We start from the raw sequence: 18,252 nt of genomic DNA on the forward strand, positions 1-18,252 counted from the left end.
TTTAATCCATTTGCTGAAGGCAGTCACTCTTGAAAATATATATGCCATGAGCGTACGTAGTGTTTTCTACATCTTTTTATAGTAACAATGCTTTTATCCCTGTTAATTGCAGGATGAGCCTCCCTGCACTGGGATGGTGTCAGGACGGCGTGCCTGGGCTGCAGGCCCTGGGGCAGAGCAGGAGCCCAGCACTGCTGCACCCCATGCAGGAGGTTGGCAGCCTACAGGCTGTTACAGTGCTGTGGATGGAGGTGCTGTGCTGCTCAGCATTGGCCACCTGCACCCAAAGCGGAACATGCAGAGAGCACGGATGGTGAAATGGAGGGCTTGGGCTGCATCTGACAAAGAAAGACATGTACTCCCCAGGGTCCCCCGAGGAGAACGTGCTCAGCGTCACATTCTGCAAGCCACTGCTTTGAATAAGAACTGCTTTACACAACCCTGTGTGAGCCAACAGCACAAGGGAGCTCAGCCCATCTCCAGCACCTGCACTGCAGCCTTGCCTGCCCCAAAGCCCTCCCCAGCCCGCGTGCTTTTGGCTGCTTTGCAGGACACAGGCCTGATGCTGCTGCACCCAAAAACTCTCTCCTACATCCACTTCTCATCCAACAATTAATATCGTTCAGGCATTAAGCTCGGATCTAAAGGATGTTGTACACACCGGGGCAGACATCGCTGAAACTACTGTAGCCTCCTGCATGGAGTGCCTTTGGTCTGGTCCTGCACCGCACTGCAAGCAAAATGAATGCTTTGTTCTTCATTTCACAGCACCGCAGCTGCACTTCACAACACAGGGTTGACAAATCCTAAAGCAAACCAGGGACAACACAGCGGGCAGGAAACCTTCCCCACCACCACGATGTGCTCTGGGACTTCCTTTAGCCCAGCAGCTGCAGTGCTGGGGAATGCAGTCAGGCAGAAAACAGAGCCCAGAATAGGCATGTGTGTCACTAAAACCACATCTGAGGGCAGAGCTGAAGTCAGAGGAAAAAGGTGCGACACACCAACGAGGGCTGCTGCAGAGATGGGTTAATGCATTCCTTTAGACACAAGTGAGAACTGGTTCCGTATGTTCTCTATTGACCAGATGTGTAACAATGTACACCATTTTACATGGTGGTAGAAAAATGATAAAGCTATCAGGAAAACCACGATGTGATTTAAGAAGTGAAAGTACATTTGTGAGAAAGCCCTCTTCCAGGCAATCCAACACCTAATTTAATGGGGCCATCAAGAATTATGGAGGTGGTTTGATTCGTTTTAGAAAGCAAAATCTTCTGAGTGGGAAAATGCTGATTTAGCTGAGCAGTGCATTTAAAAACGTGAAGCTCAATAGCTGGACCCTGCCCAATGCATTCTCATCAACAAAGCTCAGCTCACTCCAGGAGAAAGGAACAGAAACTCTGATCTGATAAGCAGGATGCCAGACCAGAGCTGGTGGCTAAGCCAGGGCAGCTGTTTCAGTGCCAAACAGAGCAGTACCCGGACTCCATTGAGCACCCGCAGCCCCAGGCACAGCCCGGACACCAACAAACCACCCCAAACACCTTCAAGTCCTGCAGTACTTCCACAACGCACACAGCAGCAGGTGAGAGATGAACACAGCCCAACAGCACGCTCCTGCCCAGGGCAGGACAGCAAGCTGCCCACGCTGTACCTTACATATTTCCTCCAATGGCAAACTGCTGTAGTTGGCATGCATACCAAACATTGGTAAAGTAACAGCAGTGGTAAAGCATACTGACTTTCTTAACCAAGAATTGAGAGGCACAGCTCCAGTGTGTGCAGCTCAGACAAATCCAAACCAGAGGTGTGTGGGTTTCCAGAACAATTTATTTATCTAAGTCATGTCCTCTGATAGCAGTAGTGTATACGTTGTGATAAACTGACACCGAGAAGATTTAACAATTTCTTCATTTAATAAGTGATTTTCACTACATGGTATTGTACACTGTCATCTGTTCAAAAAAGATTCTCAGTTTTTAAAAAACGAGATACCGTGAGGTATCTGTATAAACCGCTGATCAGTGCCTCGGGTTGGCTCCTCAAGCTGTTTCTTGGGCGTCTTCATAGAACAAAGTCTTTAGGCCAAAATGCACAAAGCCATTCAGGCAGATGTGGAACCGTTCCCATAACTTCCAGCTGTCTGACACGGCTGCCACAGGACTGATGCAACTGTAAGAAGTCCATTTGATAGAACATACGGGAACTGTACAAAATTGTTCAATGTTACCGTGAGCAGAACAAACAGCACAGCATTTCTACTCGCTATCTCAAGTCAAGACTTCCTTTTCTCTCCACGAGGAAGGCATGAATGGAAAGCCCGGCCAGCTCAGCGCAGTGGGTCGCATACGTACAGTTTTCTATGCAGACTTTGGCTTCAGGAAAGACACAAACACTTGAAATAATGGCTTCAGTTGTCACTTAAAGGACAGGGATGTGTGTTTTCATTAAATATACATCATACCAGTGATGCTGGGGAGGTTGAAGGTTATTCCTAATGTTGACAGCGATAAAACCAACGTGTACAGGACAAGACATAAAAAGAAAAGCAATCCCTTTAAAACAAATCGTAACGTAAAAAAAGTTCACAGTGGTTTGTATAAACAGTATGTAATCTCCAACAGTAACAAACTCCTACTCTCACAGCACACTAGTGCCCTCTTTAGATCCTAAAGAAGAAAACAAGCATTTACACTACTCATTGTACAGAAAAGTCCCAGGAAGTCAGTTGCACAGTTACCCATAATGACAGGATAAATGCTGCGGAGTGTACAGCCGGAACACCAACAAAAGGAAAGTTTAAAACTCTTTTCCTAGAAGGGAGAAAAGTCCTTCATTTGCTGTTACAACCAGCAAATGCCATTCATCAAATCAAAAGGGAAACCACAAACACGTTCTATTTTGAGCAAGCTGAACAGTACACGTTACAGTTTAAAAATGAAGGTTATATATTATAATACAAGTCCCAACAAGGCAGTGCCACGTGGACTATTTCTTCGCTTGCTTTGTGATCATACTCCTGGGAGGTGTTACAGGTCTGCTAGCATTGGGCTTCTTCTTCTCTGCGGGTTTCAAAATCTGAAAAAGACAGTTCAGTCATTAAGCAAAACTGTTAGCTGCCTCACACTCCAACAATCCATTTGCTAGTGTAAGGTGTTACGCAGATCATCTGGGCAGCTCATAAGCCTCTGAAATAAATGGGTTTTCCGCTCTGAGCTCTGGCGGGGCTTAGAGCAGCTGACCAGAGAGCCCATGCCAATGGAAGCAGGAAGACAGCTGATAGCTTTGCTCCAGTGATTTAATCCCGGGGTCAAACGGTTCATCTACTCACACCAGTAAGGGCTTATCACATTTTTTAAGCCACAAGGGCAAACACAGCTCTGCCTACACTTGATGTCTGTGAGATCTATTTGAAGCAGGTGTTACAGTTTTGTGAAGGTACAGTATAAATGGAAAAGAGGAAATGTAAAGTGTGATTGCAATAAGTAGGAGGTAAAGTCAGCAGATACAATACCTGAAAAGAACACATTAAGGTTTCATCCACACTCATCATGGCACCTGCATTATCAAATTCTCCACAGTAATTTGGGGCAGAAAAGAGAGTTACCAATTGTCTTTTTGCAAAAAACTCATATCCGTCTTCCACAACCTTTGGAGAGAAACACAGAAATTACACAGGGCAATTTCTTCCAGACAAAGTACAACGCAGCTCCAGCAAAGTCAGCAGCTGAAGAAATAGTTACAGCCAAGGAGCACTGGTCCGAGACTTTTACCCCCAAACTGGAAAAACATCACAGGTTTCAGTTCAGCAACAAAGTCCAGCAGCAATAAAAGCCACCAGAGTTCTGCTACATTCAAAGCTATCTTGTTCAAATATCAGACCCACACTATGAATGTATTAAGCATTAATTACAAAGGTTTTTAAACAGTGGGCAAGTTGCTCCAAGATGCTGGCATTGCCATCCTTGCTGATATTTAAAAGTCAGCTGGATGAGATCCTGTGTCTGAATCTGACATTGTTTTGCTGAGTATGTGTGTGTGGAGATGACCACCTCAGGTCCCTTCCATTTCAATTATTCTATCATATAATGCACAAAATTAAAATACCTGATGAGCTCTACATATGAGATCCAAATCATGTTTATGGAGAAACTTAGCAACCACTTCAGCACCAAAAGTAAAGGACACTCCTCTGTCATTTTCACCCCATCCTAAGACATCTTTGTCAGGGTCAGACCACAGGAGATCACAAAGGAGACCCTGGTCAGGTACATCAGTGGGGCGCATAATTCGTCTGATCTGTTCCATTGACTGAAGGTCTGGTGACAAACCTGTGTGGAGTTGAGACATACACAGCTCACATTTTACTCCAACTTTACACTGTAAAACTGAGGAGTCAGCTCAAGATGAAAAAAGCATACACAGCCTGATCCACCATCAACATCTGGTGTGGCCCAATGGCAATATGAACAGACATTTCAATCCAACATTTTTTTTTAAAAGCTCTTCTAACAGAAGACACTGTAAAATATACTGGGAGCAAGATAAGCAAAGCCACTTCCACGTGTAAAGGATTACAACAATCCTACTTTAATAATTTGCAAGTGTCTGTTAGAAGAGCTATTAAGAGGCATTAATACCAGAAATCACAAGGCTTGTTAATTTTAAAGATCAGGCTGAATAACACGGAATATGAGATCAGATCTCATAGCATTTTTCACTGATATTCCTCTCGAGCAACTGTTATTACTTGCAGGTGATACTACACATATTGCAGCTTAAATGCTTTGTGCAGCTTTTCAAAGTAATTAACAACTATCACATAGCATAACGGAGCCAAGCTGTAAATGAAGCACTAAAACCGTGTTTTCAGAATGCTTATACAACTTCAGGTCATGCAAGTCAAAAAGCCAATAGAGACTCTTTATTCCAAAGGAGTCAGTACCAGAGACATCCCCTGACTAAAAATAAAGAAGGCAGAACTACCAGCTCAGCTATTTACAACGCTACCACTAATCAAACTCTCAACACACAGCCAGGCAGAGACAAATCCCCGAAGTTTCAAAGCCTCAGTAATGAGGTCCAAGACAAAAAAAACAACACAAAATAATGTTTTCCAGCAACAGAGGAGCACACATCATGAATATGAAATTGCCAATATTCAAGTACTACAGGGTATTACATCTTCTTAACATACCAACTGAAGAACTTACCTCCGTGACAGCAGAATATCTTCTCATCCACAATTGCTGCAATTGGTAAACAGTTAAAACAATCTGTGAATGTCTTCCACAGCTTAATGTTGTATCTTCTCTTACCTGGAAAAGATTTTGGGGAAAAAAAAGTCAATATACTTCTCTAACACAGCTACAAATAACCTATTATAGCTGCCTGTAACTAAGGCTTGCAAAAAAGTCAGCAATAAAGCCTATACACAATTATTTGTCTTCTCTGGCACCCACGGACACACTGCTAAGAAAGCTGCAAGGTCTCTTCCTGCGTGGCAAAAGCACAGCTTTGAAATGGCTCTGAGGACTGTACACATCCATTCAGGAGAATGTTCTACTGCTGGCAGCCAGACTCCTGCTTCCATTTTGCTTCGGAATAATATCCCCTGGAGAATTTGATCAATTAAAAAAAAGAAAATGCCATGTGCTGCTTTTTTTCCTTAGGGATAGATAGCATTCCCTCAAAAGCAGCTTTCCCTTCAATTTCTACTAATACTTCACTGCAAAGTGTCTCTGTGCAAAGAAATAGGACTGAAAAATGAAGCTGCTGCTGTTTGACTTTCCAAGCGACTCTCCCAACAGATACGAACCCTGAACATATTTGCACCATGTGACTAAACCTGTGATTAATCTCTGAGGAGTCAACTCAAATACCACCCAACTCCACTTCCCTGTTGAAAAAGGAGAACGAGACACGGAGAGAACATCTTGTGAGCTACAAGCCAAGCATGTCCCCAACAGAAGCAGTAAGAATGCCTCAGTACCCAAGCACCAAAACAGCTTTATCTCCCCTACATGAGATTAGGTCACAAGCTTTTGAAACATATGAACATATGCATCTATTAAGTTACAGGACTTACTAGGAACTAGATGGCAAGCACTGTAACATAGTAGCAATAAAGAGCACCCCCTTACCACAGTTACAGTACAAGTATACATTATAGGGTAGATGAAAGTAACTGAAACTGTAAAGCAAAGTAAAATTCCCTAATCTCTGACCAGACAACCTTAAGAACTTTGCAAATGCATACCAGTGGGAACAGTTGCTTAACTTCAGCAGCCGATAAATAAAATCACCTCTTCACTTGCCGTTCTGTACTGTGAGGACCAGATGATAAGATGAATGCAAGGACTTTTCCTTGCTAATACAGACCATGGGGCCATCTGAAGCGTGCAGAGCGAACTGCAAGTTCAGAAAGTCATACTGGAGGTCTAGAAGACAGCAAGCAGCTCCTACCCGCTTTCCCAAGCCAAAGATCCTCACATCTGTCCATATTACTTACATTCGTCATAAAATCCATAAATTCTATTAATGCTGGCACATTCATGGTTCCCTCTGAGGAGGAAAAAGTTCTCCGGATATTTAATTTTGTAGGCCAGTAGAAGACAAATTGTTTCTAAAGACTGCTTTCCTCTGTCAACATAGTCACCAAGGAATAGGTAGTTGCTTTCTGGTGGAAAGCCTCCATATTCAAAGAGCCGAAGCAAGTCATAGTATTGTCCATGGATGTCACCTGTAAAAAGCAGTCAGAAATGGCACGTAACTGACTTTGTGATATTTTACAATTTTTTTTTTTCCTATAGAAGCAGCATGAACAGGAAAAACCTGCAGATAGATACTGCCTGCAGCTTTCCTGAAGATTACATAGTTTGTCTCAATGCTATCACACTTAGGAAGTTGCTATCTACGTAAGACAATGACTAAGAACGCATTATGACCTCAGTATGCATCTACTTAAAAATATTCACACACTCATAAAACAAGCCCAAGATCCCAAAAAATCAACTCTGTATACTCAAACAAAAATGTGGCATCCAGTTAAATCCTTGACTTGGCTGCATGATTAGGAACCTTTACTTCATTCTTGATATAGCCACACTTCAGTAGTGACACTGATGGAAAAACTGCTTGGGGAATTTCCTTTCCTCTATGCCATGTCTGGTATTTTCCTGCAACACCCAGTAACTCAAATTCTAGCAGGGAAGTCATATTGGAAGAAATTGGTATTTCTGCCTTTGGTTTAAATCATGGCTTTGTTTCTGGCAAGCAGAACAATAAATCTGTTTTTTTAAGACTACCACATATTATAAATATTGAACAAGCTATTTCAAAAGTAAATCCACAGTGCTGGAGCAGGATAAGACACCGCTTCCTGGAACCTCTACTAACGTGCGTTTATTAAGGATTTATTTTGACATGCCTCATCCTTTTAGCATAACTAGACATGTGCATGTGTAAAAAAGGAGCAATATCACCACACATAAGTATGGTGAAACCAAACCAGAGGTGATACAGAAATTTAAATTCCCAAGAAGATTTTAAAATTGTGTCAAACTGTGGTTCAGCTCTGAACAGCAGCTTCCATCAACTGCTGTGTCTCCTTTTTTCTCCTTGTTCAGTGACGACTGTACTGAGCAATAACTGATAGAAAGATTCCTTCCCAAAACTACTTCTGAATCCCTTTCCCAGGAGACTTGATCAAACAGGACCAGTTACTTTCTGGTTTGGGATCTTTTGGTCCCCTCTACAGTTCCCACTTACCTCCTTCCCATTCCTCCACTCGAGGCACTCAGGACAGGCTTATTTTCCCTTTTGCTGCAATCATTCATCAGTTTCGTAAGCGAAAGCAGCAGCTGGCATTCATCCTCTGCTTAAAAGAGGATATCCATCTAAATGCCCCCCACTTCCAACCACGCATCAAATCATAGCACTTACCACATATTTTCAGTGGAGCTTCAAGTTCTAGCAGAATAGGCTGACTGAGAAAGATTTCTCTGGATTTCAAGCACAGTCCTCTGATTTCATTCTCTTGAAGTTGGACATTTTTACCTGGTTTTGATCCTCTCACTGTTGGAAGAAATCAGAAGTCAGTTACCTAAGCCAAGAGTGTTCCCAGCGTTATTTTAAGAGTGCCTAAGTGCCACCAACATTGGATGCAATAACTGTTCTTTTACAATTGAATACTTCAGTAATATTTTACAACGTTCTGTATTTATGCTTAGCTGCTAAACTCAGCTGTTTACTGTCTTAATCAAACTACTCTGAACTCTTAAAATAATTAAGCCAGTATAAACGCATATGGGAATGTCAGACATACGAACATACTTGTCATCCCATCACCACCACCAGAGGTTAAGCTAACTACTGACAGATTAAAGCAGTCAGACCACAGATAAAGCTGAAAGGTAAACAGTTTGAGCCCCAGAATTCATAAAAAACAAAACAAAACCCATTTCCTTAGATGAAGAAAATACCCAAGCCACACAAGGTTTATGAAACAGTTTCATTCTACTCTCAAGTCAGGTTTCAGTTACAACTAACATGAAGGCAGCATACTACCCACATTTCATCCTCAGAAAATGCCTCCACAAAAAAAGATTTGTCGAAATCTAATGACCTGGCACACCCTTAATGACTGTTTTACAATCTAAATGGACCAGTCAGACAAATATAATTGTGTTCCTAAAAATTGCCTTGAAGTTACAGAGCGTACTGCAGAAATTAGTAGTACTGAACAGTCATCAATATTTCACGACATATTTTACCCTTTTACTACTCTTATTTCACCCTCCCCTGGACACTTCAGTCCCTCAGGAGCACCAGAGCCAGAGGAACAGCTGAATGCATTGAACATTTGACAACTGGAAGGAGAGGTGGGAACCATTCAAACAGAATTTCTACTCCATATGGATCAGGACGGTGAATACATTTTATTTTAGAAGGCTCCTGTAAATCCCATCCTCAGGCTTTCCCACTTCTTGGTTGTGCCAAAGAGGAGGCGGAATGACGTGAGAAAAAAGTGCAGAGCTGAAGAAAGAACCTGGGACCAGAATTTCCTAAACGCCTTAAAATCAAAGCCACCAAACTGATGAATTCTACAACAAAGCTGAGAGGGAGCTATTAGCATCATCACTGCTTTGAAGAGCCTCTACTATGGAGAGAAATTGACCGTCTCAAACCTACAAAGGATTTAATCAAGAGGGAAACAGCTCAGGTACTTCAGAAAAAGAGATTCTAGTTCTTCGACCATTTAAGCTCAGCTATTTCATCACTCACTTGGAGCCCAAACTCACCTGTACTAAAGCAAGCACTGCATTTTCTGTGTTTTCTCTGTTGTCTCTCTCCTTACCAGTCCCTCTGAATACAGAAGATGACAACCCAGGTTGTCATTCATCTCCCAGCTCAGCTGTTTTTTCAACCCTTCACTCTTTCCACCTCCTCCAGTACAACACCCCACAGTGTTTGGTTCCCTTTATCACCTGTCAATGCTCAGACACAGAACAAAGACACCAGCTCAGCCTGAACAAGTTCCGGCAGCTACCAGAAGAGTTTTCCCTACTTTTATCCAACCCACCCATCAGTCGCAGACACCATTTTCTGCTGCCCAGAAGTACAAAGGAAATGTCTTTTAGCCATAATTCTTTAGCTGTACCTAAATTGCATGGAAGAGCATTTGTCATGGTTAGGTTGAGTGAATGCATTAAGTGGACCACGTTGCTACTGTCACTGCAGACCTTTTGGTTTACAAAACCAAGAAGAGATAATTCCAGTAAGGAGAAGGCCTGGAGGGGGGGGAAGGTGGAATGTTCTAGGAAGTGTAAGAGCAAGAACTGTTTTCCAGAGGGATTACAATCTCTTATTAGTGTTTAAGTTCTCAACTTCTGAGCAAGTTTCTGATCAAGAGCAGAAGACACTGTCCAGTTAACATGCTTTCTCTAGATAAAGAATAAAACAGTGATTGTGTTATATCCATTCATAAAAAACAACTGTCACTGGGCCCAATCTCTGCTAGCACTTGGTGTTACCACCAAAACAGCTCTACCCTGCATACCCACTCCTGCCAGAGACCCTAGTCATCCTCACACTGCACTACAGAATCACCGACACCACTGTAAAGCACACAACCTTTTCTCAAACAAGCTTCAGAGTCAAGCTTCAGTCCAAATTAGTGTGTAGTGATAGTAACATTCAGTTAAGTGCAGGTCAAAAGTCACTGCTTTAACAAGGCTATATTTCAAGCAACACATGCTCTTCTATTACCCACTGCCTATGTATTACACTCACCACTGGCATTTACTCACATGGTAACACTGAAATTACCACTAAACTTCCAGTATTCCATTAAAATATTACAAGTAATGAAGCATACAAATGAAAGTTACATCTTTGTCACAGCAGTTTATCACGCATGAGGCTTCCCATCCGTGCAGTCATTTTTTCATCCATACAGTAATTTTCCTAACGCTCCCAAGCAATGAACAAGGCACTAAAAATGCCAAATATCCAGAAGCAATCATGAACAGAAATGTACAGAAAAAAGTGATCTGCTGGTTAAACTGTAAATGCCAATTCCCCCATTCTTCTTCTATAGTACAATTCATCTTTGATTTTAGAGATGAGATACATGCAGGAAAAAATTCAACTTGCCCAGGATTTGGTCTTCCTAGAAATTGCTAAAAAACACATAATTTATGTGTGTGAGATACAGGTTTTGATTTTAAGTACAAAAAAAGCACACAATGTAAGCAACACTGAGTCACTACAGCTCATGAATAAAGCATATGCATTCATTTTCGTTGAAGATTAAATGGAAATCTGAAAACCGACTGTCTCAGAATCAAGTTTCCAAGGTTTCTGATCTATTTCCATTGGACCAGTATAATCTCCAGGCAGTTCTAGTCATTTGGTTGTAGGAAACCTCGGTGCGATCAGGAGATGCTTTGTTGCAGTTTATACAAACTCACTGACACAGACGTCAAAAGGACAGAAGAAAACCAGGAAGATTTGATTCAGTTCTGTACCATGCTGCCTACCAATGATAGTCTGACCATCACCCAACGTAGGATAAGCACAGGAGAAATGAGCTTGTTCAATTCCTTCTAACAGTGACCTATATACCGAAAAGTACAAAATATCAAAGACACGTGTTGGTTTGAGAAATCTTTATTTTTAGTGCAAGGATTTTCTCAACCATGATGAAAGAGCTGGCAAGAAAATGCAGGATATTCAGTCTGTCTGAATTCTTAAGAGGCTTCTGTGACTGAGTTTTAAGTGATTTAGCCCCAGTAAGAAGGACAAAAATAATATCCTGTCCTTATCCTTATATCCAAAGTGTCTTTTTCTCTGATTTGGACCCAAACCAGGCAGCTTGTAGAGATCAGACAGTACACTACTAATTGGCAGCTTGGTCAAAGTCAAAAGAGCAGCTGACAGTGCTGTACTCACACATTTGTTCTTTCATTGCATAAAAAATAACCTCTCTGAAATGACACTCTGGAACTGAGAGTGAAACAAGCTAAAGATTAATCAGTTGAGGGAAAAAGCCAGGCCATTTCAAATAATATTTTATTTATACCTTGTCTCAACACATTGCTGCACTGTTTCCAGACAAATATTTCCTTCCTCCTTTAGACAGAGACGCTCTTGCTTTTAAAATTCATTTTGAGAGCTTGAATTTCAATGTCCAGCCTAGGCAGTTTTCTAACAAGCAAAATCATCTCCAATGTATGAGTGCACAGAGTTCCAAAAATACAAGTTCTCGCTTGGCTGGAAAAAGCTACAGAAAAGATCGCTCCCTGAGACCTGGATGCTCTCTTCTGTAGATTACTCTTCCAAGTCACAGTGACTGAGCTAGAAAATACTCCATGTTCTACAGCTATGTACAACAAAGCCAATGCAGGAAAGTTTTAAAGGAGAGCAATACATTTGTTGTCCAAACAGAAGTTTAAGCTCTATGAAGGTAATGATATTCTAGAGCTTTTCATTTCTCCAACACATTAAGCAGATGCCTAGCCATAGCTTTGCAGCAGTGACACCTATGTGCTCTTATCCCTGCAGTGTTTGCTACTCCAGACCTTATTTCTAAGGGTTACACAGGCTCCTCACAGCCTGCTCAAAAAACCATTCGATAGATACCAACTACTAAAATTACTGCTGTACTGTCCAAGACTGGGAGGAAAGCTGCTAGAAAGCAACAACAGATCACAGATCACAACTCTAAAATGAGGACATGAGCGCAGTATGATGGCCGCCCAGCAGAGGGGGAAAGGAAGGACAGAAAGAAAAGCAGGACCAAGGACATCCCTGCCACTTTGGTGCACAGGGCCAGCACAAACCTTAGCTGCAGCTGCCAGGACCTGACATCTAGGACAACTTTTAAATGTGTCTGAAGGACAGATGGGTCAGGAACTGCAGGATCTATACTGTACAGCAGACAGCCATGTGTGTGCAGTGCAGCAGACTGTACGCAACATTCCATTGCCAGCATTTTCCAATGGTCACTACGGTGTCATAAAATTCTTTAATGAAGATAATGCTATTACAAAAATAAATATATTACCTGCTAATAGAAAAGGGAGGGATCCTTAAGAAAGGATATTAAAAGCTATCAGTTTTCAGTGTTTAGATCCATGAACAGATCTGTGCATTTCTCTTTTCTTCAGTAATACTTTACCAGAAGCCATCAACTCAAGTGCTGGAATTGAGTTCTTGTATGTTTTAAAGAAAACAGTCTATCAGCAGCTCAGTTCATTTTTAGCTTATTAAACAACTCTTTCAGTTTTGCCATATTTTACATTAAGATGCTTGAAATCTTAAGAGACATTTCCAAAAATACCACAGGTTGTTTTTATCGTGTTTTTGGCAGTTCCTGATGACAGCTTCACGTTTTGTTTTGCACCACAGACACAAAGGGAATAAATAACTTGGAGGTGGCTGATTTTAAAAGGTTTTAGTTTACTTCAGGCAGTATCAACTTTGATCAGATCACTGCAAAATTGAAACTGAAAAGCAACTCCACAGTGCCCAAGCCTCTAAGGAAAAGTTCTAGACTACTTTTTTTGTAGGGCAACAGTTCACAGCAGCATTATCAAGCAAGATCTTGCATGACCGCAAGGTTTCCATTTTGTAGCATACTGCCATACTAGAGAGCTACAAAGCAACAGGTGCTCACCCTCAGATGACAAACCCCACCTTCACTGACTAGGTGATAAAATGTAGCATGTAACCAACTTAACTGAATCCACAGCAGTGACAGGAACCTAACCCCGTCTTCCAGATGCAGAGCTCCTATCTCTGTGATCAAAAATTGCTGCAACATAGCACAAAGCAATTAACATTTAGTTACACGAGCTACTGAAAAAAATAGTTTGAGGTTAACGAGTGCTGCTTGTTTATTGGAAACAATAATGGCATCCCAACCTACCAAGTGAAATCTGTCCCTGTTTCAGAATAACATCTGTGAGAATCAGACAGACCTAAGCTAAACAGAAAACAATCCTTCAGACCCAATCAATGCTGGGTCAGAGCAGAAAGGCACAAAACCAGAAAACTGCACTTATAAGAAATAGTTTTGCTACTGTCAGAAGAAGTTTATCCATACTCTTTGGCTTATCTATTTTTGATAATGGGATGATCCTCTTTCACCATTTAAAGTAAATTAAAGAGCATCTCCTCAACAGCTATACAACAAGCTTTACTGGGAATAGCAATCCGTGGGTGTATAAACAGGGAAGTTAGAGGATTTGGAATATTTTTGCTGATTTTAGTTCACTAACCAGGATTTCAGCTAACAAAAAGGCTACTGCCATTCTGGCCTTGCATGAGCTTATCCAAAGCAGCCTCCATTCATTACTTGCTTTCCCTTAATAAATAGCACCTGTGGAGGTTAGAGCACAAAAAAAGATTTTCAGCAACTTCCTTCAGCTTGGATTCCTCTTACACTGAAATTCTGTTCTTTTACCCTGTGGCTTATCATTACCATGCTGAGACCAGGGCATGTCAATCTCCTTTACTAGATTTGTTGCCATGAGCACCATTTTGAACCCAGACCCTACTCATACTGGGTGAAGGATGAGGATAGGGGCTCTTGTTATCAAATGTAACGTAACACAGAAAGAAAGCCACGCTCAGGGATCTCAGGATTTCTTTTCACTCATCCTTTGCCCAGAGCCGAGCAGGAACTCCGCCGCTTCCTGGGAGCCTTTCCATTACTATGCAGATGACACTGATTTTTCACATTACTTGCAGCTTCAGTTTAGCAGACACAAAGCTGTAAGCTCAGAGCCATGTAGTCACTGCCTACAGTATTCCTGGAAGGAGAGTAATTTGCTCTTAGGGTTGCCCCTCGTTATTCCTCAGTCATAAAAATATGAGCCTTTATCCGCTATCAAGCACACTTAGGAAACATTTCAATACTCACTGCAGGATACTGTCATTTATATGCTTTAAAAGCCTTATTCCTGAGAAAACTGTTGTTAGGAAAGTTACTAAAAGCACCAAAATTAGACAACCTGTTCTCATGAAAATGTTCCTAGCAGAACACAGCCCTCATTAGTATGCTCAGTGTTTTCATCAACCTGCTCACTGAGGCTGAGCACAATGTTACTGAAAAATGGTTTTCTGTGATGTCTCAAAGCCAAATGCCTCCTTGCTACAAATATTTGGAGCTAGAAAGACTCACCAAATATTTACTTCAGAATAAGAAGCTAAATATATAAATATATCCAGTTATTTTAAAGACTAATTTAATAATTAGCTAACTAGCCTATGGTAGGTGAGACAGTATCAGCTACTTGGAGGAAAAAGAATAATGCCATTTGATCTGCGTAATTACCTCAAATTTCATAAAGTAAGTCATGATTGAAAGTAAAAACCCAATGACATAAATTATTGATGCCCTACATTAGGAACGAAAGCAAGAATGATTATGATTCTCCATTTAAGCACTCTGCTTTACCTAGGCCACCAGACTACATCCAGCACAGCTCTCGGTCTTCTGACAGCGCAGTGCTAAGGTGCCTTATAGGACACAGGTACAACTGTCTGCTCACACTGATTTGAGTATTTCATCAGCTATCTCCAGAATACACTTTTTTTTCCCCGACCTTTAAAAAGGAAGAAGGGATAATGCCATGTTAGCTGCCCATATCCTTTGCATTTTGCTAGTACAAATATATATTTTTATAAATTTTAGATAAGTATACATTCTAAGAACAGCGACACTGAAATACTTGACTATGATTGCAACAACCCAAGTGCAACCTTGTCTGAAAGGCTATCAATTGAAACCCATACATCAGACTCCATGGGACTAACACCATCCAGTTGTGTGCCAGCACTACACTGAAAAGAACGCCAGGTAGGGCAGAAATGCCTCTTACATTTCCTCATTTATTCCAAATTAAATAGGATGAGAAACCCTGCACATACTCCAGACTTGATTCCCCCCCCCGTCCTCCATTTAACACCATGCAGATCTGCCCTGTAGTAGTTCAGTCCCACCACCAACCTAACTGCACCTTCCTAATTCCAGGGAAAGGATGAGTCAAATTTTAAACAACTAAAGAGAATGATGCTCACAGCAATTCACACAATTTATCCATCTATCCACAACGCAGCACCTGCTAAATGCAGCATCATTTTGTCCTTTCTAGAAGTGGAAAAAAAAAAAAAAATGACTGCCACAAAGGTCAGCCATTGCTGTCTGAGAAAAATGTTTACAACAGGCATTTAATAAGCAATAAAAATGCACCATCAGCACAGGTAACTCTGGTAATCATTTTAAATACTGAAAAGCCATTATGGCTTCACAGAACCCAAAATCCCAACTGAAATGTCAATAAGGTCAAAACATTTAATTTCAGTTTTGGCAGCTGATGCAACCTCCAGTAATGGTATCTTTAGGTACACGTCCACCTCCTGAATGATCTGTCAGTCAGTAAGCCTTCTGAAGCCTGATTTACCAACTCCCATCCCCTCCAAATGTGTAACACGGGTACAAGCTGGGTAAGAACATATCAGCACAGCACATCTCGCCACTTTTTAAACTTTAAACAAAAAGAGTTGTTCAAAATCAACTGCATTTCCTTCTACTCTGTCCTATTCCCTGTTTCTAATGACCTGCACTGGGAAAATTGCATTAGTTACACTAGAGCAGATCAGGTCAGAACTGTAACTATTACCTGCAGTAAAACTGAGCACTTATTAACGTCAGCAGAGGTAAGACATACAGGACCTGACACCACAAACTGTGCTACTAGAGTTTCAGGAAAATCCTGGTCTAAATTTACAAAGGGAAGCCTTTAAATAATTTAAGCCAGTGTTGTTTAAATTGGTAACAAGCACAGCCCACAACGGATCAGAGAAAAAGCCCTATTTACTTTTACTTATTCTAGCTCAGTAATCCCATAATACACCTATCGGATTTTTAGTCCCGAGTGATTTCTCCACCAGCACCGTCGGCCAGGAGGAAAAACCGTGGCACGGCTGAAAGACATTTCCTCTGTCGGCCTCAGCAGCACCGAAGATGACTCTGTGCCGGATGGAAACACGTTAAACCCCACGAAGCTCTTCAAGCGCGAGGTGCCCGCCCCGAGACACAAGGAATGAGACCGGATCAGGGCAGCTCACCCCCCGAAATAATCTTCCTTTTCCTCAAAGCCTTCAGAAAACTGCTCGGTGCCCACGGCAGACCAGCCTGCCGCCGGCCCCAACCCCATCGGCTCTCCCTTTCATTCCGAAGGGCACGCAGCCCTCTGTGAGCGGAGGACAAAGCGCAGCCCCCCCCTCCTCCCAAATGCCGGCCCCCACACGCGGCCTCGTCCCGGGCACCCCCCCGCCCCCACGGCCCCTCGCCGCCCCTCACCCTCCAGCAGCCGTTGGATGATGCTGTCGATGTTCAGCTTGTCTATATCCGCCATCGCCTCTCAGCGGCCGGGCGGACCCCTCCCCGCCGCTCCCCTCCCTCCGCTGGCTGCTCGGCTGGCCCGACTCCTCTCTTCTCGTCGGCCCGTCGTGCTTTCCCCGTGCCCTCTATCCTGCCCGTTCTCTTTCTTCCCCCTCGCTTTTCCCCCCGCCCCCCCTTTGCCGCTGCTCTCAGCGCAGCCCCAGCGCGGAACAAAATGGCCGCCTTCTCCTCAGTGAGCTTGGGGGAGCGGATGGATACCACGAGCGCGAGGCGGCACACGGGTCCTTTTATAGGCGGGCGGGAAGCGCGCGGCGAGGCGAGGTGCGCACTGCGTCTGTTCTCAGGATCCTTCCGCCGACGGGCGGAGAAATAGTGCCCATGAGGGGTGTGCGTTCTGTCCACAGAACGCCGCCTCCTGGCCCCCAGAAAGGGCGAACGCCACCAAGATCCCACCTGCTGCCGGCATCTCGCGTAGTGTGACCTCTGGAGCCCTGTCCTGTGGTCCTGGTACCCTCACCCCTCACCCCGTGGTGTTGGGTCTGCACGCCCCGTCCTGGCTCCCTCCTGCAGGAGGCGAGGCGTTGCGTTGTGTTTCAAGGGAAATTCACCACGCAGGCCGTTCAGGTTGCATCTCTGACTGTTGTTTAATTGTTACATTAACTCCAGCCCTGGTATCCCGGTCCTTCCTCCCTACAGCAGCTGCACACACACCCCACACTGTGGCAGCTCCTCACGTTGATGGTTACATAACCGCCATCGCGGCTCACTGCTGCCATAGGAGCAGAGTTCACACTGTGAGGGCGATGGCACGAAGGACGTGCAGCCCCAGCAAACCTCGGTGTGCGGAAGGAGATGGGGCCGTGCCCAAGAGCTGCCCCAAACTGCAAAACCTTTCCTGAGAAACCTTCTCCTCCTTGTTTTCCATGCTGGAATTGCCTTCATCCTCCAGCTGCTGGTACCCCTGTATGGATCTGTGCGCTTTGGTGGGAGCTGAGACCCTCCAGACCCATCCGTGCTTTGGGAAATGGGGTAGAAGGGGAGGGCTCAGTGCCACCCAGAACACATGCTTAGGAACTGAGGGGAAACACCAGCCTTCAGAAAGCGAGGGCCCAGCCCTTGGGGTGAGTCTGGGCTCAGAGTGCACCTGATGTGACGAACCCGATCAGTCACGGCCCCAAGCACCGCCAGCTCACATCAAACCAGGCACCGCTGAGGGACAGGAGGGAAGTGACAGCTGTGGGCGAAGCCCCGTCATCGCCTCCGTAACCAGGGCACCTCTGTGGAGACCTGCTCAGAGGATGCTGTGCTTTCCGACTTGATGTTCTTGCGGTGCC

At 43.4% G+C, this 18,252-nt stretch overlaps 1 protein-coding gene across 1 annotated transcript; it reads right to left on the reverse strand.

Moving 5' to 3' along the window:
- Nucleotides 1-1,900: 1,900 nt before the first annotated feature.
- PPP1CC (protein phosphatase 1 catalytic subunit gamma) lies at nucleotides 1,901-17,129 on the reverse strand. Its single transcript, NM_001006190.1, is given in 7 exon segments — nucleotides 1,901-3,081; nucleotides 3,518-3,652; nucleotides 4,111-4,334; nucleotides 5,217-5,321; nucleotides 6,515-6,745; nucleotides 7,948-8,079; nucleotides 16,877-17,129. Coding segments are annotated over 7 exon segments (972 nt in total). The 5' UTR covers nucleotides 16,932-17,129; the 3' UTR covers nucleotides 1,901-2,991.
- Nucleotides 17,130-18,252: the final 1,123 nt, after the last annotated feature.

The sequence above is a fragment of the Gallus gallus genome, chromosome 15 (assembly GCF_016699485.2).
Source record: "Gallus gallus isolate bGalGal1 chromosome 15, bGalGal1.mat.broiler.GRCg7b, whole genome shotgun sequence".
NCBI lineage: Eukaryota > Metazoa > Chordata > Aves > Galliformes > Phasianidae > Gallus > Gallus gallus.